This window comes from Cynocephalus volans, chromosome 8 (assembly GCF_027409185.1).
Source record: "Cynocephalus volans isolate mCynVol1 chromosome 8, mCynVol1.pri, whole genome shotgun sequence".
In the NCBI taxonomy this organism is placed as follows: domain Eukaryota; kingdom Metazoa; phylum Chordata; class Mammalia; order Dermoptera; family Cynocephalidae; genus Cynocephalus; species Cynocephalus volans.
Genome location: NC_084467.1, coordinates 66,472,787 through 66,498,744, shown reverse-complemented (window position 1 = coordinate 66,498,744; position 25,958 = coordinate 66,472,787). Strand labels below are relative to the sequence as shown.

The following is a 25,958-nucleotide window of genomic DNA, read 5'->3' as shown; positions in this document are numbered from 1 at the left end:
ACATTAATACAGATCCTTCCAATAACGTATTTAGTTACACTGTTTTGGATAGTAAGAATGGAGTGGTGACAGTGGAAATTCATCAAGATTTGCTACTTGGCCCATTTTGAATTGAGTGTTTGAGACAGTCAAGTAATCCTCATGGGCAGGACATCCACGATATCTTCCTTGTTAATTAGGTAATGGACTGAGGTTTTAGCTGTAGAAAGTACTGTAGGAAGATGGCATATCAGGAAGAGATGCCTTCCCTCCCCAAGGCTAGCTGGTAACTGTGGGAAGATACTTGTACCCTGATAGCATTCCTTGGGTCAGTGTTTGACAACCAACCATTCTTCAAGATGGTGGAGCTGCTCAGGTTCAAGAGGCCATGGAGTCAATAACCTGGCCTCAAGAGGCCAAATCCCATGCTTGTTGGAAGTTACTCGCTGTTTAAGAATTCTGGGCAGCTATCTTAAAGGATAATCTTCCCACTTCTTAGGTCACAGTTGTCATGTCACTGGCCTTCATTTCAATTCCAGTTAAATTATAAAGTGCAGTATGTAGTACTGAACCTTCAGAAAGAACATAATAAGCACAACTACCCTTCGTGGAATCCCAAGTTCAAATCACTAGCAGAGTCACCATCTGTAGCTGAGAATGTACAGGAACTTGATCATCACTGTTGCGTGTCTATATTGTCACCGTCCTCATCATTAGCATCATCATCATCACAGTTGCAGTATTATGATCATGTCAAGTGATGTGGCAAGATCAGAATAACCAACATCAAGACACTGTCCAGTTTGGGTGTGTAAATATTATCCTGTGTTTCTTGGCCCATTTAGCAAACACTTTCTTTTCAGTGATAAACCTATGTCCTCCATATGGGGCATGTTCATGAAGAAAATATTCATCACATTCATCTCTTCCTTGTTCATAATAATGGTAGGGGACCTTTCTATACCCTTCTGTCCTAGAAAAGACAAAAAAATAAAAAAGAAAGAAAAGGAAAGAAAGATTGAGATGAAGAAAGAAGCATTCGTTTACAAGAATCCATTATGTGCCCAGCAAATGCATTTACTTGCAAACCCATGCACGATTCTTGTCCATGAACTCAGTTAAAAGCTATTATGTATGAAAGCTTTTAGGAAGATGTAGCAGGTTCTTAGCAGTTTAATAGATCAAATAAAATTTATATATCACACTAATTACATTCAAACATATAGCTATCCTTTGAAGAAGGAAATGGTATATAATGAAAGCAAACTTTGGATAGCTTGATGCTGTTGGAGAATTTGAAAAAAACTGTGATTTTTCAAAGTAAGATATTGGGTTCGTATGTGCTCCATTCTGCTTGCAGTTAGGGGAGAAGTATTCACGAAGACTGTGGGTTGAGAGTTACCATTTCGATGATATGATTAAAATGGTTTCTGAGTTGTATTGTGCTAGTTGTTGGTAGTGAAATATGTTTTATTACCCTGATGAAGCATGGAGGATTTGTTTTATTACCCAATTAGAAACTATCCCACCAGAGAGGATATACTGTGGATAAACACACTCATTTTAAATAAGGATCTGGCAGATTATTCACTTATTAGTGAAATATAATTTCCAGGAATTCTTGTTAAGCTGTCAGTTTCTCTGAGGCTTCAGGACATTTTGACCTTCATGATCAAATATAACCATTGAGTAGACAACTATCCATCAAGCCATTACAGCAGCAGAAATGACAAATTTGCTTTTGCAAATGAAATAACCACTAAACTTGTTCTGTAGTTCCAAGCCACAAGTCCTTGTTATGCCACTGATTAAAGAAAAAGTGTTCCAATTGACATTTGACATTAGAAAGTGGTAAATATTTTTCTTTTTATCAACCCTAAAAGTCACAACTGATGCACTGACAATAAAATGTCATGTCATCAAAGAACACCAGGAAATCATTGTTGCTTTATCTGTTTCTCAGATTTATGGTATTAAAGTGAATTGTAATATTTTGATAAGAGATCAGAATTGGAGCTGCATAAAAATAATTTCCTGTGATCTTACTTGCAGTAGGTGTCATTTATCATCCCGTAGACGTGAATGCCGTAACAGGCATCCATGGCCAGAATGAAGGTGAACCACCCCGTGCTGAGGTAAGAGCCGGACTGAACTCTGCAGGCGGAACAAAAACAAATGACAACAAACAAAACAAAACACAGAAAACATACACAGAGCAACAATCAAGTGTGTGAGAAACGAGCAACATTTTATCGAAAACATAGCACTTGTTATCAGGAAAAAGCATTAAGAAACTTGACAATGTGTCAAAGATGCACACTTATTTTGAATTATCTCTGAATAATTTACAGGCATGCTCTTGCTCTTACTACTTCAAGCCTCAAAGCTATGTTGTGTGGAAGAGAAGCCATATGGCAAATATGTGAAGTCAAATAATCCTGTTCCTTTCAGGTGAAAAATAGTTTATTTAATTTTCCATAAGACACAAATTAGTGTATATATCAGAGGACAGGTTTTCTACAAGTTGCTTGGAGTCCTGATGGAAACTGAATGATAATAGTATTATCTTGCTTGCCTGGACATATCACTTTCTCAAAGGCTCCTTGGGTTTCTAAGTGTAAATTGGATGCAGAGCAGGGGAATGGCTTTGTCTATAAAGGCATCTGAAAAGTTTTGCTAAACTGCTATCCAGGCATCATGAGACAAGAAGACTTTTCCTTTTTAAGACCTATGTTACCAACCTCTTCAACACTTTTCTATTGAACACCTACTACATGCCAATCACTTTTCTAGATGCTGGGGATACAGCAGTTAGCAAAACAACCAAAGCTTCTGTCTTCATGGAGGCCAGAGGATTGGATTTGGAGGTGGCTGTATTATAAAAGTTGATCAGGGAAGGCCCTTTTGATAATGGGAGCAAAGATCTGGAAAAAAGGGAGAGAGAAGAGGGGTGAGGTGGGAAGAAGCCATGTGGACCATCTGAGGAAAAAAGTATTTCAGGAAGAGGAAACAGCAAGGGCAAAATAAAAAATATGGAAGTATTCTTGCTGTGTTCAAAGAGGAGCTGAGAAGCTTAGTAACTGAGGGAGGAAGGTGATTGATGTAGTCAGATGTAGTGTGGATTGGAAGGGTCTGGTAAGTCCCAAATGGTTCAAGAGAATGTTCCACGAAAAGCTGGATCTCCATATTTGTCTTTAGCCAAGGTGACCTAATCCATCCAAAAAAGATAACTGCTTGTCTCCTTAAAACTCTCTCCATAAAAGCATTTGGATCACCTGAAGTTGTTCGGTAGCTGTACAGCAACACCTCTAAGAAAGACTAAATTTCCCATCTTCCATGAAGGCTTGGCATACTGGAGCACAGCCAGTTCTACAAACTGAAGCTCTGACACTGATGACCACTCATGGAGTTTGGATGTGTTGCCCCTCCAAGACTCATGTGTAAATCTGATCTCCAATGTGGCAGTGTTTGTAGCTGTTTGAGTCATGGGGGTGGATCCCTCATGAATGGATTAATGCTCTCCCTGGGGGAGGGGGGATTAATGAGTGAGTTCTCACTCTATTAGTTCCTGTGAGAGCTGGTTGTTTATAAGACCCTGGTACCTCCCCTCTTTCTCCCTTGCTTCCTCTCACCATGTGATCTGCTTGTACCTGCTGGCTGCCTGCCACTTCCCACCATGAATAGAAGCAGCCTGAGGCCTGTGCCAGATGCAGCTGTCCCAGAATCGTAAGCCAAATAAGCCTCTGCTCTTTATAAATTACCCAGTCTCGGGTATTCTGTTATAGCAACACAAACGGACTAATACAGCCACTCTCTGGGTACAGCCCTCCAGCCAGCAGTTGCTCTCCACTGATGTCCAGTACCGCTGATGTGCATCCCCAGTACCGAGACATCAGTGGCTACAATTGGGAGTCCTGACTCCTTTGCTGCTTCTTTGTCTTCTTCTTCCTGTTTTATTTTTAAACAGGTACTGCTTAGTGTCGGATTACTTACAACAAGCCAGCATTTCAGGAGCAACACAAACTCACAGTGGGGATTGATGACTGGATTTCTTAGCTTTTATTTTCATTTACTTTTGGTGTTTTGCAAGGAGAGATGAACTCAGTCCATATATATCCCCTCTACTTGCTTGTCACTGAGTCTGCAATACCATGACATAAATAGGCATTCCTTTGCATCTTCTGGTGCATGTCTTCTAAATGGAAAATATTCCAGAAACTGGACCACATTGAGTTACGTGCACTTTCTTCTGTGATAGGAATAGTAGCAGGATGGGTCAGGAATGGGTGCTAGATGGGTGGGAAGATGTCCCTTGGAGAGGGCAGATACACTAAAGAGCAACTCGATTATTCTATGACTTCACCTGCAGTCAATCCTGCACTCTGCGGTCTCAGGAGGAGCAGCAATGATGGGAACTGCTTAAGCACCATCTGCTTCAAAAGTCCTTATTTGAAAATTGGGAGAGATCAGAAGAGGCAAGAGTCTTGAGAAAAGCTCCCAAACTGAATCTAGAAATTTTGTCTACGTACTGAATTTGTCTGGTTATTATTCCCTAAGTTGTATACCCCCTCTTACTTTTTTTCTCTCTCTCTTCTTGCTTTCTCATACTATCTTTTCTACTTTTCACTCCCTTTCTATCCTTGTTCATTACCAGGCTTATCTAGCACTAGTAGAGATCACTAGAAATGACAGCATTTGTTTGTCTATGATGGGAAAAACAGGTTTCACTTATTTCCCCATTTATTCACTTTTCCAGCAAACATTTACTGGGATCTTGCTGTGTGCTGACTGTGCTAGAAGCTGGCCATGAATATTTTCTCCAAGAGCACATGAGGTAGTGGCGGAGGCACACATGTTAAAACAACTGATCACAATACAATGCAACAAAGCACAAGCCCATGTGTTTCAGAGTCAGTACAGAGTGCAGTGCAGAACTCAAGTGGGGATATCTGTTTTCACATTCCAGCTCTGCCACTACTCAAACATGAGGCTTTGGACAACATATTTAGCCTCTTCGGGTCTCAGTTTCCTTGTCTCTAAAGTGAGATGGTTGAACTAAGTCATGTCTAAGGTTTCTTCCAATTTTAAAATCAAATGACGTTGTGATCATCAGCCTCAATAGTCAATCTGTGATTAAGCTTTAACCATTGGGCAGTACCAAGCTCCATGAGTGTTGGATGCTGTAATTAGCAAACACGTGAATCCATCAGATCGCATTTAGCGCTCACTTGTGTGATGGGCATGACACTAAATATATGGGGTATTTATAAACAGATAAATTGGGTATAAAGTTTTTACCCTGCCATGGTAGGGGCTACTGTCACCAAACTTTTGGTGGGGGAGGGGGGAACTTGTTGTTTCCCTCCTTAACACTACTGCTCATGGAAGGTGTTGAAACAGCTGCCCAAGGCCGAGGATACAACTGGATCATCATAGTGAAGGTAAAAGTAAATCTGAGTGAGAAAAAAAAAAAACAAAACATTATATATATATATAAAATAATGCAAATCGTCTTTCCTTTGATGTGGTTCCTCCATGGAGTTGCTAACTGGCAGGGACCAAGATAATATTATAGCTCCAGGATAAAGGGGCATATGGACTCCTATTCTGCAAAACAAGCTCTCTTGACTCATTCTGGTCCAGTCCAGATAGTCATTTCTGAGAGTTCAGCAGTAAGCTTTCGGAACGGAGTGGTTGAAGGATAAATAGGACACAATTGTTGTACTGGCTCCTGTACATATCTACGTTCTCTTTACCATAGGAAAAGAGGGTCAAGAATTCAGGGTTGGCATCTGGTCAAAGATCTTTCTATCTTATCACAGGAAAATATACCACACTTCTGATACTTGATTCTTTTTAGGCTCACCCTGATTTATTTTGTTTCTGGGTGGACAAACCATGCTAATTAGCCCAAAAGCTCTTCAAACAAGATACATTGCATTTGATTCAGACCAGGGAGGATCATACCACCCAAGTGCCCTGTCCTACCAACAGCACTTAATTTGACAGTTGCACTTTCTTTCCCTGAAGTCTCTGATGTATTTGGGATGTGAAATCGCATGAGATTTCCTACCCACAGTACAGGCTGGGGCTAGCAAAGCTGTTTCTTTTCAAAATATGTGGAGCTAATGGTCGTGCAGTGATGCTTGCAGTGGAATAATGGTGACTACTGGATTAATCCAGGACTTCTTCTGAATTAATGTCCTGGTGATCTGGGTCCCTAAAAGAATTCAGTGGCCTGGGTGGTGCTGGCTCTGAAAATTCTTGTAGCTGCCCCATTTCCAAATTCTCCTGTGCTTCTGTGTGGGCGTATTAGAAACGAGGAAGTATAAATTATACTCAAGTAAGACCTTTTAAGGTCCAATAAAAATGACAACAAAAAGACTTGAACTGATGTATGTGAAATTGTTTATGCTTTTCCTCTTAGAGAGACCTAGTGATAACTATCAAATGCCTTAAAAAAATTCTAAAAGGGTCTCTTCTGGGGCCAAATATTGTCTTGTAATTTGTCACTCAAGCACGTGGCACCAACTATGGACCAGCTGGCCATCAGCCATAGCACTTCTACATTTGGGGATCGATAAAGACAATTACTGTCATCCACAAATAAACAATCAAGATTCCCATAGGGATGATAAGAGAATTTAAGCCCCTAATTCAGTACAATAGGAAAGCGTAAATGAATGCAGCAGAATAATGAGCCACGCAGGGGAAAATAAAGACAGTAGTGTAAAGAGAAAGCTATCAATCCTTTGCTTCCACTGGCCAGGCTCTGCATCCTGCTGCTCTCTGATAATCAAGGCACAACTTGGAAACTACCTAAATTGACTTGCTCATCTCTTGGAAAAATGATGCTGTCAACACCTTGATGTAGCACATGCTTGAAGGTGTATCATTTAAAATATGATCTTTCATCTAGTTTATTACTGATAAAATATAAGCTACTTTACCCCTTGATGTTTACCCTATTCTTTGATATCTGAAGGCGATCACATGGATACGATTCGTTGTCTGTCAAGCTATCCTTATTTTTACCAATCTCAATATTTTTGGCTGCCAACACCCTGCATTTGTCTGCACCCCTGCTTCTGAGCACACTTGTTCTCTCCTCGTTTCCGGAAACATATTGTGAAGCACCGTACTCACACACAGCCTGGCAAGCTGGAACCATGCACTGAATGACATTTCCCTTTTTGATAGTTTCCAGGGAAGAACTGAGGAAAGTGAAATGGGTGTTCTTCAAAAGACAACTGGATCACATTGAATTTACTCTCTATTCACGGAATGCTCTGCTAATTATTGAGCACCATGACTTGGGTTTTGAACTCAAGAAGCTTATACTTTGACAGGCAAAATAATAGCGCTTTCTCTAGATCAGGGTTTCTCAATCTTGGCACTATTGACATTTTGAATAAGGTAATTTTTTTGCTGTAGGTGGCTGTCCTGCGCAGTTCTTTTGCATATTTTACCAGATTTCCCACTGCTCCAAGCACATCTGGGCCCTAAGAGCAGTAGATTTCTTGACTCCCCCTTGCCTACTCCTGGCTTATGGTGGTTTGCTCTGAGGGTATCTCAGACCCTACAAAGCCAGGGTCTCCTTATCTATAGTTCCTACTCTGCCCAATCACTGTCCCCCTGGCTTTCCTCTTCCAGCCAAGCATCTTACTTCCTTCTCCCTTATTAGTCTATCTGAAGCCATTCAGGTTTGGCCACTACTGAACCATTATTTCACCTTTTAACATAACCCTAGGAATCTGCAAATTCATTTGGCTTAGATCAAAAAGGCAAGTTCTGGCCTGTAATGGGAGAATGTACAATGGAGAATGGAAAAAAGTGTCAGATGGGAACAAGACGAGGCGTTCAGGAGCCCCAGACTCCAGCCAGCCCCTTCACAGAATGGTTCCTTTGAGGGCCTTTGGCCCAAACTTGCATCCTCAGTTCTACTGCTTCATACTGATTTCTTCCACGAACCGATGAAAGCCAAGCCTGGGGCACTCAAAGCTAACATTTCAAAAGCATAATAATCATTTATCGAAGCCTGAAGGGGATCAAGACCCTTCCAATAGTGGAGGTTTATTGGAGAGCACAATATTGGCACAGCTTCTGAAATCTGCTATACTCAGGAGTAAAAAGGGAATTTAGAAAAAGAATTAATCAATATTTCATGTCTTATTTTAACACTATTGAACCTCAGTTCTCTCATCAATATACTACTAGCAGGATAAATAAAAATAGAAAGGTAAGTTTCCAGATACTTTCCTAAGGAGAAAGAATACCTGACAGAATACAGATTATTCAATTAAAAGCATTCTTTCCCCCATTTTTTTCAAATGCACATAGATAATGAAAGTATACATTTAAACAAAGGGACCCAGCAAGAGAAACAGCTGATGATTATCAGTAGCACCTTGGGATTCAATCTAATATCGTGAACCAGTCTAATGGAAGCAGAGCTCAATGTGTGGAAACAATTTCAGCTGTCCCCAAGTCACATATTTTTGTATATCATTAGATAGTCGGGATCTATGGAAATGCTCTGGAGTTTGCCCATTATATTAACACTGTATAGGGCCGAGCCCGTGGCGCACTCGGGAGAGTGCAGCGCTGGGAGCGCAGCGACGCTCCCACCGCGGGTTCGGATCCTATATAGGACTGGCCGGTGCACTCACTGGCTGAGTGCCGGTCATGAAAAAGACAAAAAATAAAAAAAACACTGTATATTTGTACTATCTATCAAAGGGACATGCCCAGCAAATTTTTAGGCAGCAACAACTTTCTGCAAATCAGGCAGCAGAATTCTCAATCGTGGCTTGAATTATTTGCAAGTGGACATAAACTTTTCAAATGAATAAAAATATCATTCTATGGATGACAATTCTTAAGAGAATGCACCAAGTGAAAGGAATCCAGGCCTGGAAAATAATAAAAAATGGAACACGGGTAAATGGAGAAAGCAGTAAATCTTAGAGAAAGACTGTACCGCCATCCTGATCAACTATGCAAAATGCATGTGCTAAACAGTAGACACTTGGACTGGGAATATACAAATAGTTTTCCTGCCATAGAATCAACAGGACCCTCTGACGAGTGATGAATGCAATGAAATTTTGCAAAAGGAGCATAATAAGAAATGACCGTGTTCTTTTCAAATTGTACATTTAAAAGTAAAATGGCATGGAGCCCAAAGGTATGATTTATGGCTGCTGTAGAAATAGAAGATACCACTCACAAAAATTACTTTGTTCATTCATCTCGGAAATTAAAAGGTTATTTTGCTCTTGCCTTTGGGCTTTAATGCCCCTTCAATTGAAAATGCTGATTTCTGGGATTTCTCTCACTTTCTTAAGTGAACAATGGAATCCCAGGAATGGCAGTGATGGATGGTGATATTCTTGGTCCACTTCATTTGCCAGTGTCCAGTTCCTTAAACACTCCATGTGGATAGACACTATAGGCTGAATTGTCTCTCTCCCAAATCCATACATTGAAACCCTAACCCCTGGTGTGATGGTATTTGGTATTTGGTGATGGGGCTTTTGGGAGATTAGCTTTAGATAAGGTGATGAGGGTGGGTCTTCATATGATGTTATGAAGATGGGATTAGTTTCCTTAAGAAGAGAAAGAGATACCAGAGCTGTCTATTTTCCTGGCATGTGACCACACAGCAAGAAAGCAGCCAGGAAGAGAGCCCTCACCAGAAACCATTAATGCTGGCACCCCGATCTAGGACTTCCAGCCTCCAGAACTGTGAGAAAATACATTTACAATGTTTAAGCCATGGAGTCCATGGTATATTGACATATGACAGCCAGAGCAGACTAAGACAGTGGTTGTCCCTCAAGACCCTCCCCAACAAACCTAAACTCTCTACTGTGTTTCACAGGACTTCTTTTCCTGAACTCTCAGGTCTACTCACGTGGGTCCATTTATTGCTCCCTAAACACACCTATGGATGTCAGCTTCTGTCTTTTTACTCTTTACTTATGTACATACACTTTTCTTCTTCCTGAAATGCTCTCCCTCAAGTCCTCTCCAGATTCTAATCTTATCTATCAAACTTTAATTCTGCTTGAATTCAACCATCCATTGAGAAAGATTTGTTGAGTTCATTGTAGGTGTGAGGCAACACGCTGGGCCCTGGAAGTACCAAGCAGCCCCTGATCTCAACTCAGGGTTAAGCCAGGGAGACAGACTTGATGGCTATTTTCAAAAATAAGGCTATCAAAAAGGTAATTTCCTTGCAAGTGCTAGGAGAATACCGAGGGAAGAGCAACAAACAAAGCTGGGGGAATTGGGGAAGACAATTCCTTCTGCAATAAGAGGTAAGAGCTGAGCTATGCATTCAGGCTAAGTAGGAACACTAGGCAGAAAAAGCAGGAGGAAAGTCTTTCAGACAGAGGGAATGGCCTGTGCAGGTGCACTAAGGTATGAAAATAATGGGAATACAGAAGAGTTCTGATCTATCCTCCAATCTGGAATGATTGTGTTTATTTTGTAATATCTGTAGATTGTTTGTAAGACACAGATGCAAAAGAAACACTGGCTTATTTTTCTTTCTAACATTATATTTTGAACTATTAGAGGTATCTTGATGTTCTGTATAGCCATTTTTTTCAGATGAAGGAAATTTATGGATCTGAAGAAAAGTATCCAGAGGAAAATTGGCAGAATTCTTCCTTCCTCATTAATTCAGAATTGAGAACGAATGTGAACAACATATGACTAAGAATAAAAACAATTAAAAATGTGGGATGATCAAGGGTAAACCTAGTAGTGTTCATCTGTGTTATAAACTAAGTTACAAATTATGAAGAAACTCATCTAATCTCCATTTATCACCAAGCAGGCTTCCTCAATATACAGCTGTTCCCTTTTTAAAGGAAACAGTTTTTACATAACCATTTAATTTACTGAGTTTTTTTGATTAATGGAAGCAAAAACTGATACCATTGGGCTTGAAAGGTATGAATGCTTTGAAAGATGTTTCAGGTCTGGAAATGCTGGAGTAAGTGACATCTAAAGCAGTTTTTCCTCCACCTAGTGAAGCTTTTGGGAGAAGAAATGACCCTGTGTACCTTCATACTCAATCTTTGCTCTAAATAACTCTCTTGGCTTCCTTGGATCTCTGGTTACCTAAATAGCTCATTATTTTGAAGACAGAAGGTATAGCCTGTATGGAGTCTAGTTTTAGACTATTCAACATGATCTAAAGGCTAGTGTCTCAGTGACCGCAGATTTTCTTGCTACCTCGCTGTGCTAGATTGTTCATTCCCTCCCTGAAAGTGATTTGCTTTTGGGTACAGTAACTTTCCTTCCTCATTGACTTTGGGTGTGGCCAAATGACTTGCTGTGACAGATGGAATAAGACCAGAAGTGAATTCTGTGATAGTTCCCAGTAGAGATTTTAAGAAGCATCACATGGTTCCCATTTCTTATCCTCTCTTCTGTCATGAGAGAAACACCTTAACAGGGCATATTCCTTCAGCCTGGGTCTTGGGATGAGGAAACCCATGAAAAAAACATGAGCCCAAAATTGTAGCCAAGTTCAGCTAAGCTTAGTGACGCTATAGCTGACCACAGACCTATGAATAGGAAATATAAATATTCTTATAAGCCATTGAGTTTCAGCAGTGTTTGTTATGCAGCAAAAAAGCTGGCTAAAATTTTTCAGTTGATAACTGCTGTTATTTATAGAGTATTTATATGTACTAGACTTGTGTCAATAATTGTTTTGGCCATCTCATTTAATCCTCACAACAACCACATCTTATGAGGAGTATTAATATCCCTGTCATACAAATGAAGGTTCCAGGAGGCATAAAATACTTGTCCAAAGACATTTTGACACCAGAGAATTCAGATCTTTAGCTAAGTTAATGTTCTTGATCACTGTTCTCAGCAGTGCACAGGCATCACATGTCTGACATGGCAGCCATCAAAGGGTCTTAATTATTCTTCTGGCTCTACTATTAATCCTCTGGGAAATCTTGGACATGTCACTTTTTTCCAGGCTACATAGTTGTTCTTGATGACAGAATAAAAGGATTGGCCTAAGTAGGCTTAAGGTATTTCATCATTAATTGTAACTCTATAATTGTAGTTACAGTAACATAGTCCATGGTAGAAAAATTATAAATGCGTAGTTGTATTTTTAGTACAGAGATACTATCTCCACTTTACAGATTTGTGCTTGTAGCTTTGATTCAAACCACTTTTAAGAATTTCAGCCATGGTCATGTTCAACAATAGCTTTATTCCACAGATGTGAAAATGTGCATCAACCTTAAAAGAAATAATGGGGTAAGTCCTGAAATAAAAAACAAGTTCCTGGATCCACTTTATTTCCCAGGCCTGGCTTCCTTCCAGTCCTTCGTTTCTACAGTATTTAATAAATTCCCCTCTTTGGCTTGTGTCAGTGGGAGGAGGTGTCTGTTCCCTGCAGCCAAAGATTGGGTGACCTCTAAGAACTTTTCTAACACAATTGTGTCTATTAAATACTCTAGGTATAATTAGGGATTTTACTTCCAACTAACCCTTGATTTTATTAACAATTCCTCTTGAATCTGATCCTGGTGTTATATTTAGGCTTAAAAAAGTTGCTTCTTTCTAACTTACTCTTCAACTTATTTTGAAATCGTGTCCTTCCTAAATTGATGTGGCCTTCAGTATTCTAAATGCTAATCACCGTTCTCTACCTAAGGCGTCAGTGCCTGTCCCCTGCTAACCTGATAAAGGTAATTAAAGGAAGGTTTTTGGCTTTCTCTTCTAGTTCTCCTATCAGCCATTCCTTCTAAATATACTTTCCTTAAGACTTAAAAAAAAAAAAAAGAAAAGAATGTAATCAGGTGGAAGTATTTCTAAACAGATAAAAGAACTTTTCCTGCCTCTTTACTTTTTTAGACGACAAATGAAATGACACTTTTTTAGCTTTTTGACTTAACTGGAGCTCAAATTAAATCAAACTTTTCCTTTAGAAATAGTTTTAGCACAGAATCAGACTCAAACTTGCTTCTGACAAAAATGTTTTCTGAGTTCCTGTTCTCCTTCAAGATGAAAATTTACAATTAAAAATAGCTTTTAAACAACTAAAAATTTTAACAAGGATTTAGGACAGTGATTTGAGGTGGTTTCACCCCAGAGAAGGAGATTGGGATCCAAGCCTTGTTCCTAAGGTCTCCAGCACCAGACATAGCTAGAACCCAAGCAATCAGCCACACGTAAAAGTGACATTTAAAAATACAGAGCGGCTCTGACCTTCTTCTGGTTAAAAGACTAATTTTGCAGCCACTTCCTGCCTATCCTAAGCTATTGCCACCTTTCTGATTGAATTACATGGCTCAATAAGTCCTGAAATAAATTATTTGGAGGGAAATATTTATTTTCAATAGAAAAGGCTAAGCTATACCCCAATTTCCCCCATCCATTGAAATTGTTTTGGTTTGGCTCACTGAAGAAGGATAATTCAATTAGAAAAGGTCAGAAGCAACAACTGACATGTGCGACTTCAGGCATTTAGAATTTTAGAGTGCCTAACCTAAAGAAGAGGTTTTAAAGCCCATCATCTCAAACTGACATTAATTGACTACCTTATGCATAGCACTTTTGCTAAACAATAGGTATCATCAGCATATCAAAGCAGGTGCTGGTCTAGTTCTCCTACTCCAGCACCTGCAAATTCCTAAATGGGAAGTCTGTCTGTTCCTGCAGAATATCTGAAGTCAAATGACTTGGTGATGGAATCTTCTTTGAAACAGTCCAAGCTAATGGATTCTCACCTATTAAACAAGCTGTTTGCCCACTACGGTAGAATGCTGTTTCAATTAAATTCTGCCTAGGAATTTCAGTTCTAAAAAAGCCTTTTAACCTGGGGATGGGATGGGGTTTGAGAGGACAAAATTCTTCTTTTGAGGTCCAACCAGATTTTTCAGTTGAACTAGATTCCTTTTTTAGTGAAGGTAAGAATTTCTTTTATGGAGGTTGTATCTTTCCCATAGTGTTTCTAGACAGCCCAGCCAACAATCTGTGGGGAAAGATCTGTGTTTATTGTCTACAGTAAACCTGTACTTCAGAAGAATTCCTTCTGTACACACACTCCCATACAAGAACCTACAGAAACCTGTAGAACCAGGGTATCCTATCCTCTTTCACAATAATTTATTCTGTCCGCACCAGGGGAAGAAAATCAGGAATATCCAGAAATTTCAATAAGAGAGATGAATTCCACCGCATTAAAGACTATCTGTCTGACCCGAGAGAAGGTAAAAGTAACACCCTTCCTTCAAGCAGAAGAACTAACTTTCACGTGTCTCTGAAATTCTTTAAGTGTGGTAGTTTTGTTGATCCAGAGTAGCCAAAATGCCATAAAGAGGGAACTAGAACACAGAGCCAAAGCAATATATCCTAGAAAATGCCAGGAAAAAAAATACAGAGTAGAACTTAGAAAATATCCCTTATTTGAGAGCAACTGATTGAAATGTAAGAATGTTGCATCTCCACAGATTTCCTACAATGTAACAGTCACAGAATGTCAGAAAAAGAAATCTTCATGCTCAGCTATAAAAATGAGAAGGACTCAAGCAAAACAGTTGAGGAGATCCTCCACCTGGCATATTTGCTTTGGTGACAACGCATTATGCACGTTTCTGAACCCTGAAGTTCTGACTAAAGGGGTTGCAGGGGAGAGAGCAGAAGGCAGAGCTGTGAGCTCTGCGGGAGAGCTGCTGGGACACAGCAGCAGCAGATGTGAGACTTACCTGCCTACTGCTATGTTTGGAGCCCTCTTTTTGGGTTTTCTCTATTCCGCTTTCTTTCCCCTTACCTCTGCTCAATCTTCAGGGCCCATAATCATGCCAAGAGGATAGAAGGAACTACATGTTTACAAGGAAAACACAAGGCGTGATATTTTTTAAGTCTTATCTCAAAATAAGGAAATGGATTGGAGGTAGCTTCTTTCATTCCTCACGAGCTGGACAAAAGGGAACTGGTGAATGATGCTCTTCAGTTACGTTCTCACCAGCTCTCTCCCCATCACTGAAGCACCAATCCTTGTGCTCCTGAGCTGGATATTCCAGCCCTTCCACCATTTTCCCACCCCTGAAAAACTCTTTATTGTCAAGAGACCAAAATTTTTATAGGTTACAAGGCCACAGTCCTACTACTTCTCCCAGGGCATCCTTTCTTCTTATCCTAGCCATTGGTGCTAGGATACCCCAGTCCTCACCCTCCAGCCCCTGGAGCCCTGGCTTCTACCGCCCAGTCACAGTCCTGATCTCCCTGGAGACATTGTTTCCAGTCCTCTCCATCCTTTCCTAAGCTCCATCTCCCACCACTGCTACTGATAATGCATTCTGATTTTATTGTCCTGGGGTATAGTCGGGGTATTAGTACTTTTAAATTTTTTTAAAAAGCCTTTCTAAGTAATTATAGTAAAGTGTGTAGGGTTGAAAATCACTGCTGTATGTGTTAGGTTGGAGGATTCTATTAGAACTTGAGCTCCACTTTGTTATAAATTGAATTAGTTGCTGAGGGTTGGCCTGAAAATCTAAATCTAACTACTATTTTAAGATTTGTGTCCTATTTCAGGATGTAGGACTGGTCAAAGACTTTATGAATAAGACACCAAAAGCACAAGCAACAGAAGAAAAAATAAACAAATGAGATTATATCAAACTAAAAAGCTTCTGCACAGCAAAGGAAACAATCAACAGAGAGAAAAGACAACCTACAGAATGACAGAAAATATTTGCCAACTATACATCTGACAAGAGATTAATATCCAGAAAATACAAGGAACTCAAACAGTAAAAAACAAATAATCCAATTAAAAAATGGGCAAAGGAGCTGAATAGACATTTTTCAAAGGAAGATATACAAATGGCCAACAGGTACTTGAAAAAAATGCCCAACATCACTAATCATCAAGGAAATGAAAATCAAAACCACAATGAGATATCATCTCACCTCAGCTAGACTGGCTGTTATCAAAAAGACTGAGAATAACAAATGGTGGTGAAGATGTGGAGAAAGGGGAACTCTTCTGCACTGTTGGTGGGACTGGAAATGAGTACAGCCATTATGAAAAACAGGATGGAGGATCCTCAAACAACTACAGACAGAACTGCCATACGATCCAGCAACCCCCCTTCTGGGTATATACCCTAAGGAATGGAAATCATCATGTCAAAGGGATACTTGCACTTCTATGTTCATCCCAGCTGTATTTACAATAGCTAAGATATTGAATCAACCTAAATGTTTATCTATGGAAAACTGGATAAGGAAAATGTATATATATATATAATAGAATACTACTCAGCCATACACAAGAATGAAATTCTGCCATTTGCAGCAACGTGGATGACCTTGGAGAAGATAATGATGTGTGAAATAAGCCAGGCACAGAAAGAGAAATACCACATGTCCTCACTCATAGTGGGATGTAAGAAAGAAAGGAAAAAAAGAAAGAAAGATAAAAAGAAAGAAAGACCACAACAAAACTTTGAACTTTCAGACGGAGAGAAAGGACCTATAGTTACTAGAGGTGGGGAAGGTTAGGGAGTAACTGGGTAAGGGACACAAAGAATAATTATGATTTGTAATGATGAACATGCTAATAATATCAACTTGATCATCACATACTGTATACAAATACTAATAGTCAACTCTGTACTGCATAAATATGTATAATCAATTATGTCTCAATTCAAAAAATACATGAAAAAAAATTTGGTTTCCTTAGGAAAATATGTCCTAATTTATAAATAGCCAACTTGTAAACTGACTGGAAACTTGTCAGCAAAGGGACACTGGTTGGCAAAGGTGCCCATCTATCTAAGTCAACTATGTCTGACACATAGCAGGCACTCAATTTGCCCAACTTAATTGAATCATTTTTGGAGTGCAGCATCTTCCTAAGTAGGAAACTGCCAACAAATTTTTTCCCAAGGAATTTTAAACATTTTGATGATGTCTTCTCATTGATGGTATAACAGAGACTTCCTGCTGTGTCTAAGGCTATACCAGGCTTATGTCCAGGATATAATGCAAATTACCACTCAAAGTTCGGTAAGCCTCACATGTAGCACTTGTAGTCATTTACCTCCAGAATTAGGTTCTCAACTCCCTTTTCTAGTCAGTTGACCCATAGCTCAGCCAGAATTCTGAGTTTATCTGTTAGGATTGAAAGGTGCTCTGTGCTATGTATAAATAACAAACTGTAGCAGAGAGCTGGCACATATAGTGTGCCTTAGAAAGGGGATATAAGAAGATGGGGCTCCAAAAGGTGGGAAGGTATGCTACTGTCATTGACCAGCCCACTGACGACATCTCAACATCAAGAGGCTTATTCACTGGTAAGTCCCTGAGATCATGAGGTAAAATATCAATTTAACTGAATTAATTTCAGTGTCTTAAATCTTCACTGCAAAGCAAACTCGCAGATGGGAGTGTCATTTGTACCATCCTGAAGTTGTAAAGCACACACCTCATGGGATCTCTCGGCCATTCGAGTTGCAGGCCATTCTGCAGACACAGGCAAGAGGCAATCTCCTGCCCTTGGCTGCCACCACGCATTCCTCCCGCTGCTGTGGTCTCCACTATCAACAAAATCCAGAAAGCAACATTTGCCTACTAGTCCCCACAGGAAGCTTCCTTAGTTCTTCTGTCAGCACAGAGCTCTTCCAATTAGGTCCAGCCTCAGAGTGTCATTTGTCAAAAGGCCATTTTCCAGTTTTTAAATGGCTTTGGACCTGCCACTTCTTTGGTAACCCTGACCCTGAGAGCAGTTGCCGTTCACCTCGGACACGGTTTGTAGCAATCCTTCATGACTATGCTGTTAAAAGGACCAATGCATTCAGGATGGTGCCCAGATTTATTGAGGAGGCTTTTTAAAAGTACAACTATTGATTTATACATTGTTAAGAGAAGAAGAGCTAAGAGCTCACAACTGTGGTGTGAGTACCTTTCCTTCTGCTCGTGGTTCAGGAATCAATGGCAATATTAATACAGCCAAGAAATATGCCAGATAGTTGGTGGCTCCAGCTCCTGAATTTTTATTTCATTTCATTTCATTTATTTTATTTTATGCTGGCACCATCATTCTCCAGGATATGGACGTCCCCCCCTGGCTTTGCCTTCTTAACCCTTCATGCCCCGTTAGTTACTGAGTCATGTCAATGTTTTCTTCATGTCTTGTGCGTCTGTTGCTTTCTTTGCTTCCCACTGCTGGCTAAAAACCCTGGTAATGAGGTGGCATGGGTGTAGGCACATGTGTCAGATGAGTACATGTGTCCACTGTGGCTCACCTATGGAATCCACCGTCACCTTTAACAGAAGGGAACGAGGTGGCAGGGCTGGCAATGACAGTGAGTCTAGTCCCAGAAAGCCATTATCATCTCTCAAGATGTCATTTCACAGACTTGGCATGTTCTTTAAAATCACAAAAATAGGCAGGGAAAGGGGTAAAATTAAAAAAGAAAAAGAAAAAAACATAAACACTCAAGCATCACTATGAGAAAGATATGTTTTCCCATCTCCCTACACAATCATTTTCTCTAGTCGCTGGTGATTTTATTGTGGAAATAGCTTCTATGTGTTTCCTGGTGAGGTGTTGGAACTGAGAAAGTACAAGCTGGGTTAGACACAAAATCAATATTGTTTGATTCAGCCTCTACAATTCATCACGGCACTTTCCCACATAGTCTCTTTCATGAAGGCAATGCAACAGCAAAATCAGATTTTTCTCTAATCAAAGGTAAGGAATGATTTTTAGCTTTGTGATAATCAAGGAACTTCAAAGAACTCAGTGGTAGTTAAAATATCACAGTCATTCAAATCCTAATTTCATATTGCAACTTACCACCAAAATCTTCTTTTGATTATTGTTATTATTTTTTTACTTTCTACACCACTAGGGAAGAAGCGTATCAAACATAAGCTTAGAATTATTAAGTGGAAGGATCCTTGGATGGATTAATGTATTATTAGTGTCTCCAAACAATTCACCTAGAACAATATACTTCTTTGAAGAGAGGGGAGGGGCATGGAGAGAGAGGGAATCACTTGCCTATTGATCACCATCGTTTTCCTCTAAGACACGTTTCTTATTTTTGGAATTCATCACATTACAGAGAATATCTCAGAGATATCTAATCTTAGCAGCTTCATTTTGTCTCAGAAAAAATACATCCAGTATTTGGTTAAAGAATTGTATTATGTGCAATTCATGTTTTAGATAGAGGTTCTGTATTAGTCCATTTTTGAGTTGCTATAATAGAATGCCTGAGACTGGGTAATTTATAAAGAAAAGAGGTTTATTTGCCTCATGATTCTGGGACCCCTACATCTGGCGTGGGCCTCAGGCTGCTTCTACTTGTGGCGGAAAGTGGCAGTGCACAAGCAGATCACATGGCAAGAGGAAGCAAGACAGAGAGAGAGAGAGGGGGGAGGTGCCAGGGTCCTTTGTGGGAACTAATAGAGTGAGAACTCAATCACTACTGGCCCCCCCAGGGAGGGCATTAATCCATTCATGACGGATCTGCCCCCCATGACCCAAACAGCTCCCAATAGTGCCACATTCAGGATCAGATTTTGACATGAGCTTTGGGGGACAATATACTCAAACTCTATCAGGTGCATTATTTTCATTTTTAGGATACCCAGCATATGAAGAAGGCAATAGAGAAAGCTCGTTAACTTATTAGTTTATTTAGGAAAAACCACTTTATATATTAATATGTTAATATTCACATTTTAATATGTTGAAATATCCAAGGCCATTATTCACCTTGAGAGTACCAGAATAAGGACAGGTGAATGTTAAAATTTCTGTACTAAGAAACAAACCAACTAAAGAAGGAGAAAAAACACATATTGAGTACCTAAGGAGTTATTTTTTCATATACATCACCTGGAAAAAAGGATTAATTTCTCTCAATTTAATTTATGTCCCACATTTTAGGAGCATATTTATCACATATAAACAGGGGAAGACAACACACATGCATTTATTTAACAAACGCCATGCGCTCATTCAACAAACAGCAAGCACACAGCAAGGTGCCTGCTCTGAGTCTGGCACTGCACAGCTAAGGCATTTTGCTTTTTATTGTTGAGTAATCCCTGTACCAGCAAAGAAAGCATATGAACATCTTTGTGTGTTTTTACGCCTAGGTCCTTAGAAGATCCATGAAGTACTCTGTCTGTAATAATATGGCATCTGTTTGAATAAAGGGCTCTGTGACTTGGGGAGGAACTGGTTTCAAAAGTGGCCTCACCACCCTGTTTCTCACCTTACAGACCATAAATGTCCAACATCCTCTCAACACTGCTTCAAAGAAAGTGATTTAAAAACAGAATCGATACTCTTCAACCCTGTTCTTGGGATTCAAGACCCTACCATTCACCAGGCTCTGCTGCTTCCCTCCCTCCAGGCTTTCACACTTGTCACCTTGCTTTGTTCCCAGCACCAGGGACAACATGCTCATGGAGAAGTTTCATCCCCTTGCCTGGGATTCTATCATTTCCTGCTTCCCTGACCTGACTTTGATGCTTCCCTATTCTGCGGTGCACAGGAGTGACAAGAACAAGGAATCCTTGCTTCTAAGCCGAGTGGGCTGCTGCACCGTTAGCCCTGGGAAGCACAGAGCAGTCGTGTTTACCTGCAGAGAGGAGACACGCGGGCACTGGAAGCTGCATCAGTAAAGAAAATAAAGCTACCAGGCGGATTTAATTACAAGCTCACTGACAACCAGTTAGCACTGTGTTTGGGTTCATTTCTCTTTTGGCTATTTTATAGAAAATATTTCAAATGAAGAAAATAAAATCCTATGATAATTCCCATGCTGCATAAATTGTTCCAGAGCCCAGAAAAATATGGAGCATTTCCCAATTTATATTAGCAATCCAGCATCACACTGATACTAAAATCCAAGAAAGAGCCAAAAAGGGGTAGAGACAAAAAATGACAGTACGATCCCATTTATAATTACAGACTCAAAAATCCACAATTAAAATCTAACCAACTGGTCTTAGCACTAAATTAAAAAGCCATCGTCTATGGGCAAGCATTTTCTATTTTAGAAGTGCAAGGATGATTTAATATAAGGAAAGCAATTAATATAACATTTCTCAAGTGTGTTGGATCGAACCCTAAGTGAATGGGATGTTAATAGGTGTTATGTGAAGGGGGTGGGGAGACAGACAATATTTAGAAATGGATTTAACAAAGTTACCTGAATTTCTTGACTGCTGAACTTCTCAGCATCTTTCATATGCTAATGAACTAATGAATCTCCAAGAAGAGAATATACTTTTGTAGCATTTCCCCAAATTATTTGATTAAATAAGAATCTTCTCTATTCCTTCACCCCCAGTTTCTTTCATAGACCAGCCTGTGGAAACAGTGTCCTCTGGGAAGCATTTTGAGAGATCTTATATAATTTAATTCCTAGTATCAGTCATTCAAAGAAGAAACACCATATCATTTCTTCAACAAATGCTAAAATGAATTTGATAAAATTTATTATTCACTTCTCATTTCCCTATTTTGATAAAGAGAAAAAAACTTAAATTCAATATTCAATCAAAATAAAAATGTTTTTAATCTATGACTGGAAGGATGTTTTCTTAAACCTAAAGAAGAGCACCTCTGTTAAACGAAAGGCCAACATCACAAATAATGGTAAAATGCTAGAGGTACACGTTATTAAAATCAGGAACGAGAAAAATGTGTATGCTGTTATCTTTTTTTTCTTTAACATTGTTCTGGATGTTTTTGTGAATGGAATTAAGACAAAATGTTAACAATGTAAAAAAAAATCATATATCTAGATAAAATAATTGTTTACAAATAGCAGAAGGTAACTAAAAAGTATTAGAATAAGTTTGATAAAATGGTTGAATACAAAAAATATATATATTTGAAAACTAATAGTTTTCTCTTATAGCTGGGACCAATAGTTAGAAAATACAATGCACCCAAATAATCCTGCATTATTATAATGTAAAATAATAATATTACATATAAAATAATCCTATAATCATAATTACAGCAAAAATATATAAATACTAAAGAATATTCATAATAATAATTTGTGGGACTTCCAAGACCAGACTATCTTTTTTATTGAATGGGAAGACTGAAGGCTTTAGGTATGTCAGTTCTCCCCAAATTAACTAGAAAGTTTGAATGCAATTTTGATCAAAATTCCACTGGTGCAAAAATAATCAGAAAGGAAAAATACATTGACGAAGTAGTGGGAAAAGCATTGATAACACATACAGAATTCAAAGGGTTAATTCTTTTAATATAAAAATTGCTCTTTTTTGTTTTTTCTTCTGACTGGTAAGGGGATCGCAACCCTCGTCACGGCATGGTCTGCACCCTCGGCATGGAGTGGTCTGCACCATGCTCAGCCAGTGAGCTCACCGGCCATCCCTATATAGGATCTGAACCCGGCCTCGGTGCCAGCAGCACTGCACCCTACAGAGTGAGCCACGGGGCTGGCCCTAAAAATTGCTCTTTTAAAATGATTGAAAAAGACAATCACTGGAGGAATGGGTACATGTACAGGCACACACATTTCCAGCTCAGGGCCTTTGATCTTACCCTGATAATAGTTCCTTCTAAGTGAGTTATCTCCTGACCACCCTACATCCAATATCAAATGGCCCTGCCCCTCACCAGGGCACTCCCTAGTCTTTTCATCTGACTTCATTTTTCTCTACAGCATTTGTCATCATCTGACATAGTAGAGATTTTTTAAAATTATTGTCTTTCTCTTCCCATTAGGCTGCAAATTTCATGAGTGTTGTTTATTTGGTTAATCTTTGTTTTCCCAGGATCTAGAGTAATACTCGTCATATAATAGAGGCTTAATAAATATTTGTTGATCAAATGAATAAATACCATTTAGTCTCCTCTATTTATTCTAAGTATTTCCTAGATTCATTGGACATTTTGACTAATTTACTTTATGTATGACTGTCATTTTCATTCATATCTTCCTGTGCATGCCTTAGGTTTATGTACTCAGGGATACCTCATTGGCTTGGGATGAACTTGATATTTTGTGATGAAATTATACATTATATGAAACAGGGCACTAAAGCTTTGGATAAAAACTGGGTAAAAACCACATTTTCATCAGAGTCCATCACAGGCCTGTGAAAACTCCCATTTTTGTGGACTGGTTGGCTCATCTCAGTAGTTTGAGAGGAATTATCACCTAGCAGCAGGCTGGCTGCCATGGGTGATTAGGCAAATGTTATGTTTGCGTGGTGCAATCATGGGACCATATAAGGTGCAAGACTGCTGAGTTAGAATCAGAGCCACAGTTATGGCCGTGCAGCCTGTCCCCCACACAAGGGTACTGGGCCAGGAGGGAGGCTGGGAGAATGTGAGGCCTGAAATCCTGCCTGGACTCTGCCAAGGCTTGCGCCTGTGTTCTGGTTGCATCAGCCCAGAGGAAAGAATGCTATGCTACTGTGATGGAAGAAGAAATAAGTATTTGCTCTTTGGCCTCTCTCCCTCTCCCCCCGATTCCTGGCACAGAGTTCCTAAAACCCTTGAAATTTCCTAAGTGATAGAGACGATCAGATCATCTTTTGTTATAATATTTGTTCTTAGTCCCTGGCTCCTGACACAGGAGCTTCCAAGACCCTTGCAGTCTCCAGAGAGATATGAGTGCCTTTTTGCATGGTAATGAGAGGACTGGTGGCTAGGGCTCCTGGAAAGCTTTAGGGTGGGGGCCGGTTACCAGATGAGCCAATCATGTGACTAGAGGGTTGGAACTTTCAGCCTCATCCTCTGACTTGAGGAGAAGGGAGAGAAGCTCAAGACTGAGATCAGTTACCAATGGCCAATGATTTACTCAATTATACCTACATAGTGGAACCACCATAAACCCCCTAAACAATGGGGTTTAGAGAGTTATTAGGTTGGTGAACACATGGAGGATCTGGGGCGGGGGGCCTATGGCCTAGAGAGAGCATGAGAGCCCCATACCCCTTGCCACACACCATGCCCTTGCATCTCTTCCATTTGGCTGTTCCTAAGTTGCATCTTTTATAAAATGAGGCTGGAGCTCAGGGGAGGAGACTGTACATGTGTTAGGTAATACATGGAGGTCCAACAGATTTCTGGAAGTTTAGAAAAGGAAGTGACCATCTTTTGTTGGGCATGTTAGAGAAGGTGTTTGACAGAAAATGGTATTTCTGGGTATTAAACTATGAGTAGTAGTTTGCCTGTTGGATGAAGGAAACAGAGCATTTCCCACAGAGAGATGAGCATACAATAAAAGACAAAGAAGTCAAACTGTGGCACATTTGAGTGAGGATGAAGAGTCTAATATAGCCACACCACAGAGTATTTACGATGGAGTAGCAGGAATGGGGCTAAAGAGATGGATTTTGAAATGGTGGACTGTACAAAACTCTTCTTATCTAAGATTGTGTGTTTGGTTTTAACTTTTAAGCTATGAAGAGCCAGCAGGCTCTCCATAAGAGGAGAAATAACACAACGTGTTATTTTATGTTAACAGGAGATAATATGATTAGATTTTTATGACAATAATCTCTGTGGATTAAGAACTGCATTTGGAAAACATTAGTGAAAGAGTGACAAGATAGAAGGCCTAATCAAGACATAATATAGGGACTAAGGTGTGACAAAGGATTAGAGAGAGGCCAGAGCTAAGGAACATTCTTGAAAAATAGCAAAATGGATGCAAGGATATGCAGCAAAGAGTCCAAATGAACTGATTTCCAATTTGAAAACAAGATGGGATGATGACACCGTAATGGAAATGAAGAATCTGGAGGCCAGGTTATTGCAGGATGTGAGATAACAGAGTCTGGTTTGGATGTGTTGAATCTGAGGTGCCTCTGGGATCACAGCTTGGGAAATTGCAAGATAAATCTAAAATATGAGTCTGGACAAGTCAGGTCTGGGTAGAAAGATCTTGAAAGGATCAGATTACACATCGTAGAAGAAGAATAGAGATCAAGAAGAGAAGGGGAACAAGAATGGGTCTTTCATTTGACGTGTGCGCAGAGGGCAAGAGCCCAGATAAAGGGATGGAAGAAGACACTGTTGGAGACGTTATTTCGTGCATGATTCTTTCAGACTTGCTAGAGATCACATTTACATACTCTCATCTCACATAGAATTTGTTTTCACTAATTTTTTAAAAATAGAATAAAACAAAACAAAACAAAAAAACTAATCTAGCAACCAGACTAGGAGCTTACTTATGAGTTTCTAAGGGTGAGTACAGTATCCAGCATTTCCTGAACACAGTTGATTCCAGAACATTTAACATCTGGTATTTCACAGAACATATTCTGAAAAATATGATACTACATACTTTTAGCAATCTTGTGTCCATTATGTATAGAAGTTAAATTGATAGATTCATTATAATAAAGTACTTCTTACCTATTAAAAATGAAAGACTAAATTGACTTTTCCCATTATTCGAATATTCAACAATTCTTTCAAAGAACTGTGACTTTACAAGGCCCAGCCTTTTCTTTTCGTAGTGAAAGTCACAAAGATATTTTAAAACCAAATGTGTATTTTTATAGACCAATACCAAGTTTTCTTCTATATGGTTAGCTTTTCATTTCCCATTTAATTTTTGCCCAGATTCACATTTGTTATTATCATGAAATATTTCACGTATAAGAAGGACTATAGGTAACGTATTCATAGGCCCGCAGAATAATAAACCACCAAGCTTAAGAAATAGAGCATTATCAATTCAGACACTTATGTTACAACCCCCTGTCTCCCTGGCAGAAGTAATTGTTATTTTAGTTTTGGGATTTATTGCTCAATTCTTTTTCAGTATAGTTTTACTACACATGTGCGGGTCCATACAGAAAATATTATTTGGTTTTGTGAATTTTTCATCTTTATGTAAATGGCATTGTTTTGTATGTATCCTGTGACCTGTCTTTTTCATTCAGAATTTCGTTTG

The 25,958-nt window shown here is 39.4% G+C and overlaps 1 protein-coding gene across 1 annotated transcript in view; it reads right to left on the bottom strand.

The window, feature by feature from the left end:
* Window positions 1-765: 765 nt before the first annotated feature.
* ST6GALNAC3 (ST6 N-acetylgalactosaminide alpha-2,6-sialyltransferase 3) overlaps window positions 766-25,958 on the bottom strand; it is a 457,864-nt gene continuing 432,671 nt past the window's right edge. The window contains 2 exon segments of the mRNA XM_063105776.1: window positions 766-952; window positions 2,026-2,133. Of these exon segments, the coding sequence (XP_062961846.1) occupies window positions 766-952; window positions 2,026-2,133 (295 nt within the window).